The sequence below is a fragment of the Pelodiscus sinensis genome, chromosome 8 (genome assembly GCF_052426305.1).
Source record: "Pelodiscus sinensis isolate ZL-2025 chromosome 8, ASM5242630v1, whole genome shotgun sequence".
Taxonomy (NCBI): domain Eukaryota; kingdom Metazoa; phylum Chordata; order Testudines; family Trionychidae; genus Pelodiscus; species Pelodiscus sinensis.
The window spans coordinates 25,819,857-25,838,956 of NC_143059.1; the positions used below are offsets into that span (position 1 = coordinate 25,819,857).

General features: G+C 41.6%; 1 protein-coding gene across 5 annotated transcripts in view; it reads right to left on the reverse strand.

Moving 5' to 3' along the window:
- The window catches only part of CTNNA3 (catenin alpha 3), a 1,028,503-nt gene that overhangs the window by 99,415 nt on the left and 909,988 nt on the right, over positions 1–19,100 (reverse strand). For all 5 annotated transcript variants that reach the window (XM_089780114.1, XM_089780115.1, XM_089780112.1 and 2 more), the window contains one exon: positions 16,199–16,291. In XM_089780114.1, coding sequence (XP_089636240.1) covers positions 16,199–16,291 — 93 coding nt within the window. The remainder of the gene's footprint in view (positions 1–16,198; positions 16,292–19,100) is intronic.

Below are 19,100 nucleotides of genomic sequence, written 5' to 3' on the forward strand. Positions count from 1 at the left end.
ATTCAACTGAATTCAAATGTATATTTTTTCAGATGTACACAGCTTACCACACAGGTATGTATTTTGCAAAGGTTACTAACACAGATGTATGTTTTGTATGCAAGAGTCCAGAGAATATTTTTCTGAGCATATTAGTCTGGAATTGGTATTCTAACACAGGAAAAGTTCTGGTGGCTCTTAATTAAAAGCCTTATTTTTTCAAGCAAAATGCAGGACAATGTAGCACTTTAAAGACTAACAAGATGGTTTATTAGATGATGAGCTTTTGTGGGCCAGACCCACTTCCTCAGATCAAATAGTGGAAGAAAATAGTCACAACCATATATACCAAAGGATACAATTAAAAAAAATGAACACATATGAAAAGGACAAATCACATTTCAGAACAGGAGGGGGATGCGGGGGGGGGGGGGAGGAAGGAAGGTAAGTGTCTGTGAATTGATTATATTAGAGGTGGGGAGAGTGGGATGTTTGTGAGTTAATGGTATTAGAGGTGATAATTGGGGAAGCTATCTTGGTAATGGGTAAGATAGCTTGAGTGTTTGTTCATTCCTTTTTGGAGAGTGTCGAATTTTAACATGAATGACAGTTCAGAGGATTCCCTTTCAAGTGCAGATGTAAAAGGTCTTTGTAGCAGAATGCAGGTGGTTAAGTCATTGAGAGAGTGTCCTTTCTGGTTAAAATGGCAAGAAACTGTTTTTTCTTTGTGATCTTGTCTGATATCTGTTTTGTGGGCATTAATCCTTTGGCAAAGTGTCTGAGATGTTTGTCCAATGTACATAGCAGACGGACACTTTCGGCACATGATAGCATAAATTATATTTCTGGATGCTCAGGAATATGTGTTCTTGATCTTATAACTCACTTGGTTAGGTCCAATAATGGCATCAGCAGAATGAATATGAGGACAAAGCTGGCAACGGGGTTTGTTGCAAGGGAAGGTACCAGGGTTGATATTACTGTGGTATGTCCTGTGGTTGTTGGTAAGAATCATCTTGAGGTTAGGTGGTTGTCTATAGGAGACTATGGGTCTGTCTCCCAGAGCCTCTTGGAGTATGGTATCCTGTTCCAGTATAGGCTGTAGTTTATTGATAATGTGTTGGACAGTTTTAAGTTGGGGGTTGTAGGTGATGACAAGTGGTGTTCTATTATTGGTTTTCTTGGGTCTGTCTTGAAGTAGATGGTTTCTACGTATTTGTCTGGCTCTTTCAATTTGCTTTTTTATTTCTCTGGGTGGGTAGTTGAGGTTTATAAATGCTTGGTAGAGATCCTGAAGCTTCTGGTCTCTGTCAGTGGGATTAGAGCAGATGCGGTTGTATCGAAGGGCTTGGCTATAGACGATAGATCATGTGGTCTATCCAGCTATGTAGACTCTCTTCTCAAACCCTTCACAACCAATACCCCCAGCTATCTCCGAGACACTACTGACTTCCTAAGGAAACTACAAAACATCGATAACCTCCCCAATAACACCATCCTTGCCACCATGGATGTAGAAGCTCTATATACCAACATCCCACATGAAGACGGATTACAAGCAATTAGAAACACTATCCCAGAGGACACCACTGCCAACCTGATAGCAGACCTATGTAACTTTGTTCTCACCCACAATTATTTCCAGTTTGAGAACAACTTATACCTCCAGATCAGCGGCACAGCCATGGGTACACGCATGGCCCCACAGTATGCTAACATCTTTATGGCTGACTTAGAACAACGTTTCCTCAACTCCCGTCCCCTTTCACCCCTTCTCTACCTACGGTACATCGATGACATCTTTATGATCTGGACGCATGGCCAAGAAACACTGGAAATATTCCACAGAGATTTCAACAACCTACACCCCACCATCAACCTCAGCCTGGACCATTCTACACGAGAGATCCACTTCCTGGACACCACAGTACAAATCAACAATGGAAAATTAGACACCACTCTCTACAGAAAACCCACCAACTCATACAGTTACCTACATGCTTCCAGCTCCCATCCAGAACACACCACACGATCCATGGAGGGAGTTGTTTTGAAAAAGAGGTACAAAATAGAAATCTGAAGATTCAAGAATTCAGGGAAGAAAGAGTACAAAGTGTACCATCATGAGTGTTACTGTCCTGAAGTCAGAGAAGATTACAATTATTGAGAGTGTACTAGGGGAGCACAGAACATGGGGAGTTATCTTGGTTGGAGCTTAGCCATAAGGACAAAGTGCAAACAGCTTGTAATAAAGTTACCCTTGTTCAAGTTAGAGAAGCTAGCAGCAAGTTCTTTTCTAATGAAAGATGATAGTCAAATCTGAGCTTTTGGCTTAAATGCAGGAGCTGACAAGTGTTAGCAACGTGCCTGATGGGACTCCACAGGCATCATCCTAGCTCAGCAATCGACCTGGTGCAAGGAGTTTGAGCTGTAGACAGACTTAGTCATACAGGAGGATGACAACAGCTAGAGAGTAAAACTGTTACTTTACTGTATTGGAAATAAGGCAGAGCTCACCACTGTAGTCCTAGGAGCCCTGGGGACCTATTGCCTCCCAAAGCAGAATCAAACAATGGAACAAACCAGAGCAATCCACAGGGGAGGGGATACTATGTGACACATACTGACTACTATATGTAATTTTGGAGACTTGACAGACTCCATACTTTGGGACAGGAGCATGTGCAGCAGCTGGGATCACTACCTACCAGTGCTCCAGGAAGTTGATCTTACATGAGACAGATGCTTAGCCAGGGAGCGTGCAAGAGAAAGGATAAAGGTCAGAGGATGCACAACACTCCAGAAGTACATTCAGTGAGACTACAGCAAAGGAGAAGTGGCCAGGCTTCCATATCCATAACGATATACATTCAACGTGGGAGCCAACAAAAGCATATAAAGAAATGCCCCAGAAGCAACACAAGGAACTTGGCAAGTTGAACCATTTTATCAAGGTGTATAAGAAAAGAGATTGTTACCAGAAACATTAATTCTGCCTTGTGCTGTGATGTTTTCATTTCATGTGTATTTTAGTCACCTTTCCCTTTGTAATCATAATGGCTGTGTCTAGACTGGCAAGTTTTTCCACAAAAGCAGCTGAATTAATTTTGCTGGTAATCACTGGAATGTAAAATGTATGTGGAATATTTTAAAAGGTGGTGGTGTGGGGGGGGGGTGAGTTTCCAGAGAAAATTTTAAAAAATGGAATTGAACAGATTTCACTGAATTTGAAAATTGTTATTTTTTCCATTTTCTGACAAATGTCTGTTCAGAGCAAAACTGTTTAGTCATTTTGGGATTTCTCCCCCATTTCTCGAAACAGTACCCTTCTTGATTCTAGTTGGACAAAGTAAATAAATGAGGGAACACATTTTTCCATCTCTTTTTTTTTGCATTCCACACTTTTTCAATTGTGGATATTGGGTGAATAGAAACAGAGACAAAGTAGATGTCTGACCACTATTTGAAAAAAAAATCAAATGTTTTCACTTTGGAATTTCATAAAAAATGAAAGCCAAAAAATAGAAAGACAAAATACAATTTCTCAATAAAATAATTTAAATTAAAAATTACATTGAAACTTGGTTTAAATGATGAGGGGAGGATAAAGAAAAGCAACTAAAGGAGGATAGCAGAAAGTGTAAAATAAGTAACCATCCCAGTATTTTAACTTGATTCTTGTTCAGATCCCTGTGTGTACATAGAATCATAGAATACTAGGACTGGAAGGGAACTCAAGAGGTCATCGAGTCCAGTCCCTGCCGTCATGGCAGGACCAAGTACTGTCTAGACCATCCCTGATAGACATTTATCTAACCTACTCTGAAATATCTCCACAGATGGAGATTCCACAACCTTCCTGCGCAATTTATTCCAGTGTTTGACTACCCTGACAGTTAGGAACTTTTTCCTAATGCCCAACCTAAACCTCCCTTGCTGCAGTTTAAGCCCATTACTTCTTGTTCTATCCCCAGAGGCCAAGATGAACAAGTTTTCTCCCTAATCCTTACGACACCCTTTTAGATATCTGAAAACTGCTATCATGCCCCCCCTCAATCTTCTTTTCTAAACTAAACAAACCTAATTCCTTCAGCCTTCCCTCATAGGTCATGTTCTCTGGACATTACACCAGACAAACCCAATTATTGATTCCATACTTACAGCACCTTACAAATTACTTTTTAATTAAGCACACAATATTTATTTAATTTTAGACATCTCCTTTGTATTGCCCTGACAATGTGATACAATCACATCATATAATCTCAGGAGTGAGAAGTTAATTCAGCTTCCATGCCATCATCCCTTTGCCCATTCTTTCAGCTCACCAAGAAGGGTTCTAATAAATGACAACTTCTATAGCGGTTTTGCTGTAGGCAGGTATTTAGCCAAAAAGAATTAGACTCAGGGCACCAAACACATTTTGCACAGGAAACTCAACAGCTCTCATATAACAATACACCTTAAAAACTTCAAGCCTGGGCTAGATTGCAAACCTGACGATGAAAGGCTACATATCACATTCCTAATGACCTGAAACATCCAATAACTCCAGTCTCTTCCTTTACTGAAATTATGAGAACATATGAATTATGTAGGGAAATGTGATACTTTTGATAAATCATTGTTCTTGACAGGGATTATTGTGCTCTGTATGAAACATTAAAGCCACTATTAGCAGAAGTACTTAAAATCATAGAAGAAAGTTATTGGCACTATGCCCTGAATTCTTGTCATTAGGTTTTCAAGATTCTGTGTAATGGCAAAATTAATTTTTTTTAAATATTGCATTGACTTTTTTTACTTGTGAAGATATTAACATCTTCCTATTAATATAGGCCAAAAGGAAGCTCATCTAAATGCAAATAACAATGTATGCTTTAGATGAAAAATGCTTTAGATAATTATTTGTTACATGAATATGAATAGCTGACTTTATTTGATGGTAAATTGATTTCTGTTGTAGACATTACTTTGTCATAATGTGATGCACGTACCTATTTATTTTGTCATTGAGTTTCACAGTGTTTTTTGTTTTGTCATCACCATCATCCATATTGAATGTGATAAATATTTACTGTACTTCTTGTCAAAGTTGGATTTGTTTATTTTGTTTTGTATTTGTGTACTTGTGTCTCAACACGTGAAACAAACAAACAAATAAAAAGTCAATGGATTTTCCCATTCACAATATTGAATATAATGGATTAACTTTTCCATTGGTTCCCAATGGCTGTGCAAACAAAACAAAGGGAAAATTCAGATACACTCTATCTGAATACTTTTAAGGCGTCAGTGTAGAAGAAACTCTGAGAGACTAAGCGCGGGCCTGGTGTTACCCGACAGAAAGCATAACTTTTGCTTTAGTCTTTTATAAACTGATTTCTGTGTGCACTGAAACATTGCCCAGGTTTTTTGATGTAAGTAAATAACCTAAATTAGTAATTTTTAAATTAAATTAGATAAGTCTTTTCTAGTGTTTTTTTTTCTTTCACAACAGATGCTTAAAAATTAGTGTTCTCTTCATCACAGCTTTCTAGATATGGCAGAATTATTCTCACTATCTGGTCATAGTGGCATATATTTCTTCAAACAAAATGACAGTGCAGCATGAGAATTTTTGTTCACATTACCATCACACTGTAATACAACGACCATGTTCATAGTGGACCAGATACTCATAAGAACTGAATTGGTTTCATTCCATTGACTTCAATGTAGCTGTACACCATTTAGTATCTGGCCCCATTTCTTTCATTCATAGGTATGAAATTGCTTTTACAAACATTTAATTATCATTATTTTCTATAATTACTTAAAGATGTTAAAACACTTTACCAAGTTAAATTAAAGCTCAGAACAACATTTTCCTCTACTGTGAGTATTGCTTCACTCATTTTACAACTGAGATGAAGGAAAGAGGAATGGATTACTTTCTAAAGGCCACATAATGAATTTATGACAGAGTCAGGAATATAATCCAGATGTGAAGGGTCAGTCCGCAATTCTCATCCTTAAACTACAGTCTCTCCTCATGGATTCTAAGAGTTAACTAATATAGGTTGAACCTCTCTAGTCTGGCTCCCTTAAGACCTGAGCAGTGCTGAAACAGAGAATTTGTTGGACCATGGGAGGTCAATATTTTCTAGCAGCATTACTAATACTTCCACTGATTACTGGGCTCTTAGAAGACAATTAGGGGTAAAATAGAGCTAAAATACAGCACAGAACACTGAGAGCCAGGACTGGTGGCTGTAAACAAATTTTATGGTACTGCGGGAAACTTGGCCACACGCATGATAAGTGGACATCCAAATAACTAAAATCATGCTGGACCATGGATGTTGCTGGACCAGAGTGTGCTAGACTAGAGAGATTCAACCTGTGCTATTCATGAGATGCAAGGTTTCTACACCTACCCAGGAGGAGAAACCAAATGCACAATTTTGACCTTACGATTGCTTGCCACTGAAGTGCTGTCTGTCTTACTTTGAATATGCTGCATTATCCACAGTTCGGTAGTGAATATAAAGCTTCAGTCACCATAGCCAATGTATAGCAGGTTTTTATTACTACCCTCTTGATAATATATAACATGACTAATAGAAAAGTGAAGACAGACAGGAACTTTCAAAGGGATCTGATTGCTAGTGGAAACACACTGACTGGAGGAAGTTACATAAAATAAATCATGGCTCTCTTGAATGCACAAGTGGAGTCAGGACTACTTTTATGCTCAAGGACAACTAGTTTTGAGACTAATATGTATATATTAGGCATATTCTCAGTGTGGAAATATCAGGCAGAAAAGAAGATCAAGTAGCAAACAAAAGCTACTCTGAACTCAGGTAACACAGTCCTTAAAAATCAATCACTGACTTCTCTGTAAATTGTTTGCTAAAGATAAGGTTAAAGATACAGTGTTTGCCACTAGACTCTGGGTATGTCTATACTGCAGTTAATGGATGTGATTGCAGCTTAAGTAGATGTGCCTGAGCTAGCTTGCTTGGGCCCCAGAGCAATGAAACCATGGCAGCAATAGCATTTTACTCACAAATCTAGCCCAGGCTGGAGTATAAGCTGTTTCAGCTTCACTGTTTTTGGGCCCACACTAGCTCTCCCCTTTCAGTTTTTCCTTCCATAGACTTAATTTACAATAAAGCAAAGTTACTCACCTTGGTGCAGTAACTGTCATTCTTTGCGATGATGTCACTGTGGGTGCTCCACTGTGGGTGCTGGGCTTGCCCCGGTGCCACAGGATGGAGATTTTTCTGAAAGCAGTACCCGGCTGGACCGCGCATGCGCCACGGCGTCTCGCGGTGTTCACACTCTTTCTCCTGTGTGAATGGTCCGGCCCTCACTAGTTCCTTGAGGCCACCTCAGAGTCTGTTTGGCGTAATGTTTGATGAAAGTGTCATGTGAGGACCACGTGGCCAGTCTGCATATATCTTTCAGGGGAACCCTTTTGAGCTAGACCATCGAAGTCACCAGGGCTCTAGTGGAGTGGGCCCAAGGTTGAATTGGGAGAGGTATACACTCTGCTGCATAGGCGCCTGTTATGCAGTTGGTTATTAGTTTGGAAATTCATTGAGAGGATATCGGCTGTCCTTTTGATCTCTCAGCAAGAGATATAATCAAATGATCAGTCTGCCTGAAAAGCTTAGTGCGGTCTATGTAGAATGCCAGGGCCCTTCAGACATCGAGTGTGTGGAGGGCTGTTTCTCATGAAGAGGAGTGAGATTTTGGATGAAAAACAGGAAGAATAATTGGTTCATATACATGAAAACTGGATGCTATCTTGGGGATGAACTTCAGATGGAGTCTCAGCACGACACCATCCTTATTGAATATTGTGTATGGAGGTGTTGCCATTATGGCTGAGAGCTCTCCCACTCTGCGTGCTGATGTTATGGCAAGTAGAAATACCATTTTCATAGTTAGAGATCATAAGGGTATGGTAGCGAATGTCTCAAATGGTGGAGCTATTAGGGCTTCAAGGATCACGTCCAAATTCCAGACCGGGAGGGTGGAGTGATGTGGTGGGCTTATATTTGCAAGGCCCTTGATAAACCTCTTTGTGGTTGGATGGGCGAAGACTGAGGTTCTGTTGATCAGTCGTCTGAATGCGGAAATAGCTGCCAAATGGACCCTGAGAGATGCTAATGAAAGACCTGTCTGTTTCAGATGTAGTAAGTAATCAAGGATAATCAGAAGGGAAGTCGATTCCGGCAGTTGTTGCTTCGTGATGCACCAGGATATGAACTTGCACCACTTGGAGAGGTAAGTATCTCTAGTTGTTTGCCGTCTGCTATGGATGAGGATATGCTTGACTGGTGCCGAGCACAAGGATTCGGAGGGGTTTAGCCAGTTAGAAACCAGGCTGTGAGTCTGAGGGTGTGAATCTGGGGGTGTCATAGAGTGCCCTGGTTCTGTGTGAGGAGGTTCAGAAGGGCTGGAAGTTGGAATGGTTTGTGTGATGACAGGCAATGGACGAAGGGGAACCAGTGTTGACGCGCCCAAGCTGGATCTATCAATATGATCGTGGCCCCATCTGACCTCACTTTCTGTAGAACATTCGGAATGCGGGGTATAGGAGGGAAGGCATATAGGAGAGGTCCATTCCAGTTGATAAGGAAAGCATCCCCTAGGGAGCCTGCACCAAGTCCCACCCTGGAACAGTACCTGCTGCACTTTTTGTTGCGATAGGTTGTGAAAAAGTCTAGTAGGGGAATTCCCCAGCGTTGGAAAATTGTGTGGAGGACTCCCTCGTGTAATTCACATTCGTGTTTCATGGTGAAGTGTCTGCTGAGAAAGTATGCAGTGATGTTCGAAATTCCAGGTAAGTAGGATGCCACAGGTGTTATTCTGTGGTGAATGAACCAATTCCAAAATCAGATAGACTCCGCACAGAGGGAGCAGGATTGAGCTCCGTCCTGATGATTCACGTAATACGTGGCTGTGACATTGTCCATGAGGATTCTTACCGTGGTGTTCCGAATCTGTTTGCAGAAGTATTTGCAGGCATTGAATATTGTGCATAACTCTAAAAGGTTTATATGAAGATGGGTCTCTGGTTTCGACCACTGACCTTGTGTTGAGATCGTACCCATGTGGGCTCCCCATCCTACTAGGGAGATGTTGGTTGTAATGTGATGCTGGGGCTGTTGTTGGTGAAATGGTACCTCAGAAAGAAGGTTATTGCAACTCATCCACCAGAGGAGTGATTGAAGGATGGATTGTGGAGGTGTTACCGACCTGTGAACGTTGTGTCTGGTGTAATTGTACACTAGCACCAGCCAGTACTGCAGGGCACGGAAGTGTAGTCTGGCATAACGCACCACTTAGGTGGTGGCGGCTATATGACCCATGAGACACAGGCAAGTTATAACTGGAACAGTAGGGCTGCCTTGAATGTTTTGAATGAGGTCCTGGATAATGTCAAATCTCTGCAGAGGTAAGTAAGCCCTGGCTGTAATTGAATCCAAACGAGCGCCTATGAATTCCAGTTCTTGAGTTGGATGCAAAACAGACTTTTGCTCATGGACAAGGAGTCCAAGAGCTTGAAAAGTTTGTTTGGTGATGCAAATCATATTGAGTATCTCAGAGGCGGTGCGTACCTTGAGTAGGCAATTATCCAGATGTGGAAATATGATTACTCCTTGCCTTCGGAGATAGGCCACGACTACCACCAGGATTTTTGGGAATACCCTGGGGGCAGACGAGAGGCCAAATGACAGGACTTTGTATTGGTAATGGTCTGTGTCAACAATAAAACATAGGAATCTTCTGTGAGCTGGGTAAATGGAAACATGAAAGTAAGCATCCTGGAGGTTGAGGGCCGCAAACCAGTCATTGCAATCTAGTGCGGGAATTATGGCAGCTAATGTGATCATCCTGAATCTTTGTTTTCGTAGGAATTTGTTCAAAAAACGGAGGTCTAGTATTGGTTGCCATCCTCCTGACTTTTTCTGAGTAAGAAAATAGTGGGAGTAGAATCCCTTGCCCTTGAATTTGTTCAGGACTGGCTCTGTTGCCCCTAGAGAGAGCAAGTGGTTGACTTCTAGGCATAGGAAGGCCTCATGAGATGGGTCCCTGAAAAGGGACGCGGTGGGAGGGATGGTAGGAGGAATGGAGACGAAAGGGATGTTGTAGCCTGCTTGGATAATTTCCATCACCCATCTGTCTGTAGTGATTTTGGCCCATCGATGGAAAAAGGGCTTCAGGCGTTAATGGAAAATTCAGGTGCATTGATCATTGGTGTTGCCGAGAGCTGTTTGCGTGCCCCCGACCAAGGCATCAGACTTGCTGTTTGCTGTTGGATGTGGTCTGCATATGATTGCTTATGTTGCGTTGTCACTGAGGTCTTTGACACGAGCATTAATGGTCAAAATTCCTTTGCTGTTGTTGTTGTTGCCACTGGTGTTGAACGTACAGGTAGTCGTATCTTCGCTGGTGTGGGGTGTACCTCCATCTCCTGAATGGAGGGGTGTACATGTCCAGTGTTTGAAGGGTTGTGCAGGAGTTTTTTGAGGAATTCAAGACACTGTCAGTCTTCTCAGCAAACAGCTTCTCTCATTTGAAAGGCAAATGATGACAGTGGTGATGACTCCCTTGTTGAGGGTATGGTGAAAGGAAGGTAGATGGCAGCCTTTGTGGTGAGTGTGCCGACCTGTGCCGACTACCGCGGTAAGATGGAGAACATGCTGCTGGTGGGGAAGGAGATGATGCCAGAGAGAAAAGAAATGAGGGAGAGCGGTTTCAGGGCAGAGGAGTTGTTGGTGCCGAGCTCTCAGTGTTGCCAGTGGCTAGGCGTGGTGCCAGAGTCTTTGGCGCCACGGTCTTCGGTGCCACGTGGTGGACACGCGCCGTAATGGCTACCGGTGCTGATGTCATTGCTACCGGTGCCGATGATGCCCTCAGTGCCAGGGTGGTTGGTGCTGGAGGTTGGAGCGCCGTCGGAGCCAATGCAACCCTTGATGCCACAGGCGGTACCGACTCTCCCGTTTTTTGGGTTTCGGTGCTGCGGAGGTTTTTGAACGCGGTTTCACCGTGCTGGACATGCCTGGCTTGTCCCCCGAACAGACTCTGGCATGCAAAACGGCAGGTAAAGATCTTGCTGGCGACACCTTAGATCTTTTGGGGGAGGTTGCTGAGGGAGATGATGCCCTGCGCTTTGAGGACAATTACTCAGAAGCAGAAGCAGGTTGAAGGGCCTTGTCAAACTATCATTCACAGCCTCATCTCCCTGTCCTTTCTAGCTCTCACGGTGAGCTTAATGCAACGCGGGTACTTCTAGGGGATATAGGAGTCTCCCAGACATCTGATACAGGCTGAGTAGCTGTCAGAAGCAGGCATTGCCTAACAGCAAGTGTTGCACTTTTTAAACCCATGCAATGACGGCATAATGAATGTCTTGGTCTTTCCGAGGTTTCTTATGGTAACTAGTTCAGTCTTTTTTCTGTCTCCTCTTCTTCTTCTTTTTTTTTTTCAAAGAAAAGAGCTATTTAATACTAATATAACTATTTACAACAGGAAGAAAAAGGGGGATGAACTGGGTACTGAAAACTCAGAGGTATAAGTCTATAACTATTCAAAAAAAAACTTTTTTTTTCTTTTTTTTAAGAATTAACAAAGGAATAACAACTATGAAGAAAAATAACAAAGGAATAACAACTATGAAGAAAAATAACAAAGGAATAACAACTATGAAGGAAAAGAGTATAACTATAGAAAAAACAAGACAATCTCACAACAAGATGATAACATGAAGAGCGCAGGTCACTCCGTCTGCAGCCTGAGGCAGTCAAGAGGAACTGGCAGGGGCTGGACCATGCACTCAGGAGAAAGAGCACGAATGCCGCGAGACGCTGCGGCGCATGCGCGGTCCGCCCGGGTACTGCTTCCAGAAAAATCTCTGTCCAGTGGTGCCCGGGCATGCCCAGCACCCACAGTGGAGCACCCACAGGGACATCCTCGAAGAAGAACTGAAGCTTATTACACAAATTTTGTGACAGTCTTTGTTGTTCCACTCTATTGCATATATTTCATTGAGTAACACTCAAGAACAGGTGACTTTTGAACATTTGTTTTCCCCAAAGTATGGCAACCACAGGAGCTGCTGTCTGTTCTGCTGCTTTTCTGCTCTGTCCATGGCAGGAGGAAAAGAAGCAGATACCCTGCCCTGCCCTGCCCTGCCCTGCTCTGCTCTGCTGTAAGGAGCAGCAGGGAAAGGAGCAGAATGCCGGCAGCTCCTCTGGCTGACATAGTGCTCCCAGCCACAGCCAGACGCCCAATTCTGTTCTCTTAAAGGGTTGCTGCTTTGCAAACAGAGCCAAGGAGAAGCAGCTCCATGAAGGGGCTGGAGGTGATACGGTGTCTTTCTGATACACAGTACCAGCTATCAATAGCTGTCATGGTGTACTGAACCTTGCCAGTCACTTTCTTGCCCAGCGTACCAGGCTGTACCAATTCACTTTCACCACTGGATTTGGTCAAACTGAAATTAGCCCTGGCCAATTAAAAAGCGGAGATGGTTGAGGCTGAGGGCTTCAGTGATGGGCTCTCAAGTCACTCCCTAGCACCTTGGCACCAGACAGAAACTGAAGAGGATATTAGATTCAGACAGAAAGTATGGCTTGGAGATTTAGCCTCGATGGGTCTTCAACTCAAGTGATGCACATTTGTATTAAGGGGATGAGTTTTCACTTGCTTCACTGAAAAGAAAAGTTCAAAATCCTAAAATTTGACTGAAATGATAGTCAATATTTCAAGGGAAGTGAAATCCCATTGACTAAACTGGCCAAAAATTTCATGTGTTTGCCTGACAAGCTTTTTCTCTAACTTTACCGAATTCTCTTACTGAGATCTTGGCAAAATTACACCATTTATTAGGCTCAGGTATTCTACTTAAAAAGGAAAATACATCCAATAATACTGCAGTTCTTTTAAAAACAATATCAGTTAAACATTCTTCACCTCAGGCTTGATAGATACTTTTCCAGATTAATAATAATTTTCGAATGTTTAAAGTTAGGTCTGTAGCCAGTAAAATTGATTAATTCAACAATGCCTCATAAATGTTTCTAACTATGATTAACTCTTTATGACTATATTGTGAAAACACTTAGCCGTGGTCTACTCTAGGACCTTAGTCCAAAATAACGGCCCTAAGTTTGAATTAGTAAACCATGTGTCCATACTACCAAGCCCGTTATTTCAGAATAATCGGTTGTGGAATTCGAACTCTGTACTTCTGCTTTTTATCAGGGAATAACTCTAATTCCATACTTGTAAGTCTGAATTAACGTTAGTGTGGACACTCCAGTGCTGCTAATTTGAACTAATTGGCCTCTGGAGGCCTCCCACAGACATCAGCTCTGACTGCTCTGGTCACACCTGGCATCTCCACTGCTCTCCTCCTCCAGGACATCTGGAAGATTCCAGGCCACCTGAAAGTAGGTGCCAGTCCCAGTACCATTGCTGATCCTCTCTCCCCCATTTCAAGTTCTTTACACAGTCTGCTGTATGTCCTCCTCTGCTGTATGTTCCTTGAATAAAGATTCCAGTTTTTTCAACTGCGATGTCTTTGCTCTGTGATTATTTGCTCTGCAGATGCGGGGGAAGGTGTGAAGGGAGGGCAGGAAAACGGAAGGGTGGGGAATGAAAGGCACACACAGGGAATTCAGGGGCCCCTTGTTGAGAAGTATTGGGAAGAATCTCAGAACTGGCCTTGCATGAAACTGTCCTTCAAGGCCTCTCTGATGAGCACAGACCCTTGCTGTGCTCTCCTGATGGCACTGGTGTTCAGTTGCTCAAACTCCCTGGCCAGACGTTCTGCCTCTGTGCTCCCACCCTGGCAGAAAAGTCTACCCCTTGTTCTTGCACATGTTGTGGAGCACACAACAGTCCGCCTCTATGAAGGGGATGTTGTGCTCACTTAGGTCCAGATGGGTGAGAAGACTCCTGAACCTCCCCTTTAAATGCCTGAAAGCACATTCTACTATCATTCTGCACCTGTCCAGCCTGGTGTTAAACTCCTCCTTGCTAGGTTCCAGGCTGCCTTTGTAGGGCTTCATGAGCCAAGAGATCAAGTGGTAGGCTGAGTCACCCAGGATCATGATGGGCATGTCCACCTCTCCAACTCTGATGACGTAGTCTGAGAAAAAAGAGCTGGTGTGCATCCTTCTGCAGAGGCAGGAGTTCCAGCAGATGCGGATGTTGTATGCCTTTCCTAACCTTTTGATGTTGATTTTGGTGAAGCATCCCTTGTGATCCATGAGCACCTGCAGCACCAGGGAGAAGTACCCCTTGTGGTTGATGAAATTGGAGGCACAGTGGTTGGGGAGCCATGATGGCAATGTGTGTGCCATCTATGTCCTCCCCCGACAGTAGGGGAAACCCATGGCAGAAAATCCAGCGACGATGCTGTCCGTTTTGCTCAGAGTGGCGACCCTCCATAGCAGGACGTGGTTGATGTCCTTGTCTGCTTGCATGAGCATAGCCATGACTGTGAGTTTCCCCACCTTGAACTGTTTCCCAACTGAGCGGTAGCTGTCCAGAGTGGAAAGCTTCCACAGGTGATGACCATACACTTCTGCATGGGGACAGCAGATCTCATGCGGGTGTCCTGTAATCTGAGGACAGGGGCAAGCCACTTGCAGATCTTCAGGAAGGTGGCCTACCACATGTGGAAGTTCTGCAGCCACTGCTGATCATCCCATCGCTGCAGGACAATGTGGTCCCACCAGTCAGTTTGTCTGGTCTCCACCAGAAGTGGTGTTTCACAGTGTCCAGGAGATTAAGGGGTGTGCACAGCAGCAGGAGCACCAAGACTTGGCTAAGCAGGGCCTACTGGCCATGCTGGGGTTCATTCTCCTTGTCCTGTTCATGGTGGAGCTACATGGTGGGCACTATCAGTGCAGCATGAGAGCCATGAGCATGACACTGCTTTTCAACAGCTCTGTCTCTACGGTCACTGTGCTGTGGCACATGCCCACTGCTTCCCTTTTCTGTTCCTCAATGGGGGAGGGAGTGGAGAAGTACCTTGTGAGATGCAGGCATAGAGAGGAGCCCCTGTAAGTACCTGTCTCAGTTTGCAGGAACAAGCAGCCAAAGGAAGTATCTGCCCTCCTGGCATCCTCCCCAGAGTACTTCCAGGGGCTCTAAGTCCAAGGCGGGCTCTGTTAAATGCGGACACACTATTTTGAACTAATTTCGAGGCTTCCCCATATGCAAGTTCGAATTTGTTAAATCAGGAGTTCATAAATTGAATTCGGTAATCTCAAAATAGTTTCCTAAAGTAGACATGGCTATTCAGTTTGACTATTCATGTGGATATGAGAGTAAATGATCACTAATGAGAGCAGTGATTGCACTAGCTAATCTTTAATTACCATATTTAAGAGCTTGGTGTGGCTCCATACTGACCTCAATGTTTATTTCTTTAATTTATTTTAGAAATTATTTCTTGATAATTAAAGTTAGTCAGAAGCAATGTATTTAAAATGCTTTGGAAAATAAAATGCAATTTTTATTTCCGTTCACATTTTTCTGTGATTTTTTTATGTTTATAAAAAGGTTAAAGATTTTTGACTGTCAAAAACAAAAAGTAAAAAAAAAAATAGCAAGAAAATATAAATTTTCTTGGGAAAATCCATTTTTAAATTAAGGAAAAATTTCACAACTATTTTACTGTATCTATTTTTTCTGTTATAGTAGTATTCATATTAGTTGTTAAAGGACTCACTCCTTCCTCCGGAAGTAATCCTACTGTGCACACATCGCCACAGCTAAGCTCCTAATGAAGTCTTCTGTGTGTTGCAGGGATGTTTTTGTTCAATATAAAAGTCATTAATAAAACCTTAATGCCAAGATACACAGTGAACCTAACTGTTAACTAAGGTAAACTCAAAGATGATTAAACTTAGCAAGTTGAATTATAAATATGTTTGTGTTTATGTGTAAGAAGTTGCCAGGCTGGTTTAAATCTTCACAGGATATTTACAATTTAATCAAGCCTGTCTTTCTCACTTCTATACATATATTTTTCAGTTTTATGCCCCGTGCATATATTCAGAAAATTTATCAAAAGGGCAACACTATTCCAATGATTCACTGTCTGACTTAAATTGCTTTACAGGAAACAGCAATATAATAGGTTAGGAGTTTTTTTTTAAAACTTTTTCAAACTGATTTTTAATTAAACTACACTGATACATACCCTGTCAATTTTCCCTTCTGGTTGAACGCTGGAACGGCTGCGTGAGTCATAGTCTTCTTCAAGGTCCGACACATCTTCCAGTTCCTCTGGCGTCTAAGAGAAGAGCATGACAAAGATGATTTCATTCTGTTTTATGGTTAGGCAACTGTAGTATTAGATATCAAAAATATATTAAACCTGTCGGCAATGTCCACTTAAAAGAACAACACAAATCACTTTGCAGAGCTGTGCTAAATGTAAATGTTAAACACATAATCTGAAAAAAATTGATTATATTATGATAGTCATCCCATGGTAGTGGGTTGTATTTTGGAGAAGACATGGTAAAGTTGTTTGTGTTTACATGTATTCTAGTCTGACATTATTGCTACTAGAAATGAATATTACAAAGAATCTCTACATGGTCAGAGATGGATAAGATTTAGCCGGAGTTTTCACTAATAACAGAAAAAAGATCAATTTCTCATCACTTCAAATAAATATTTGTACATGGCTTCTCATTAAGTGCTACATAAGGAACAGAGAATTGCCATATTAGATCAGAACAGTGGCCTATATGGCCCAGTAGCCTGCTAGGGACAGTGTCCACATTTCACTTCCTAAAGAGGAAGGTAAACTGTTAGGAAATAACTTATCAAAGAGGAATGTTCTTTCTAACCCTCCCCTCCTCATTGGTTGGTTTATGCCCAGAAACATGAGGGTTTGTATCATTTACTTCTCTTTTTAAATAAACGTTATTATTGTATATAATGTAACTCTATGTGTTCTCATTCTCTAACTAAATTTCCAACACTTTGTGCAATCTGCTGAACTTTTGGATTCAGAGATACAAAGTGGAATGGGTTAATTATGCACTGTGAGAAAAAGCATTTCTTGTTTTCAGTTTTTAATTTGTCGTCTTTCAGTTTTATTGACTGTCTCCTAGCTTCTGCATTATTAGAAAGAGCTAATAGGAGACCTCAGTTTCACATTTCTGGAGGATTCATTTTTTACAGTGCTACAGATTCCCTTTTATTCATCTCATCTGTAATCTAAATAGGCCCACCATTTTTAATTTCTTTTCACAGGGAAGCCTTTTCATGTATCTAATTTTTTTGTTGCTTGTATTTTTTCGATATGCTTTTGTAGATAGAGTGGTCAGAACTGAACAGTATATTGCAAGTAAGAGATATCTTTGAGATTATATATATATATATATATATACACACACATACACCCTTTCACCTTACAGACTAACAACTTTATTTGGGCATAAGCTTTCATGGGCTTCATCAGATGCATGAAGTGGAAATTCCATTTGGCGGACATATATACATACATACAAAAATGAAAGTGTTACATTACTATGGGTAGAACCAGTGTTGTTGAGGCCAATTCAATCAGGGTGCATGTGGCCCAACACTTGATAAGATGGTGAGAATACCTAAAGAGAAAAATTACCTCCTGAGGTCTCTTCCAGCTCTCTGATTCTATGATAACCATTCTCAGAAAGTTGTTATTAATGGTTCCCAGTCGTACTGCAAGGACATAACAAGTGGGATCCCTCAGGGGTCTGTTTTGGGACTGGTTTTGTTCAATAACTTCATCAGTGATTTAGATGATGGCATAGAGAATATACTTATTAAGTCTGAAGATGATACCAAGCTGGAGGTGGTTGCAAGTGCTTTGGAGGATAGCGTCATAATTCAAAATGATATAGACAAACTGGAGAAATGGTCTGAGGTAAGTAGGATGAAGTTTAATAAGGATGAATGAAAAGTACTCAGGAACAATGAATTTCACACAAACAGAATGGGAAGCGACTGTCTAGTAGGGAGTACTGCAGAAAGGATTTAGGGATCATATTGGACCACAAGCTAAACATGAGTCAACAGTGTAATGTTGTTGCAAAAAAGCAAACATGATTCTGGGATGCATTAACGGGAGTGTTGTGAGCAAGACACAAGAAGTCATTCCTCCACTCTACTCTGCACTGTTTAAGCCTCAGTTGGAGTATTATGTCCTGATCTGGGTACCACATTTCAAGAAAATGTGGAGAAATTGGAGAAGATCCAGAGAAGAGCAACAAAAATGATTAAAGGTCTAGAAAACATGACCTATGAAGGAAGACTGAAAGAGCTGTGCTTGTTTAGAAAAGAGAAGACTGAGGAGGGACATGATAGCAGTTTTCAGGTATCTATGCGTGCGTCTACATTGCACCGTTATTTTGAGATAACTAGCGTTATTTCAAAATAAAAATGTGAGCTTTATACAGCCATCCCGTTATTTCAAAATAATTTTGAAATAACAGATGGCCTGTTCAGAAAATTTTAAACCTCATTCTATGAGGACTAATTTTGAGGCTTCCCTGTAGTGTAGACATGCTATTTCGAAATAAGATATTTCAGAATAACTATTCCAGAATAATTTAGTTTGAAATAAGTGTGTAGTGTAGACATACCCTAATAGGGTGTTTCAGGGAGGAGGGGGGAAATTATTCTCCTTGGCCTCTGATGATAGGAGAAAAAGCAAGGAAGGTTTGGGTTGGACATTAGGAAAAACTTCCTAACATTCAGGGTGGTTTAACACTGGAATAAATAGGTTGTAGGATTTCCATCAGTGGAGATATTTAGGAGCAGGTTAGACAGACATCTATCAGGGATGATCTAGATGATGCTTAATCTTTCCATGAGGGCACTCGAGGTCCCTTCTAGTTTTAGTATTCTATAAGTCTATAATTCTAAATATGACCAACTGTTTAGACAAATAGAATTATAAAGCCTAGAGCTTTTAAAATAAATAACAGATGAGTGGGTATTGTTACCCAGAATGCTCAGAGAATAAGTCATATGTTGTGAAACTAAGATTTTTATGGACAGATCTCAATTCAAGAAAAAAACACTACCACAGTTAGAACTAACTG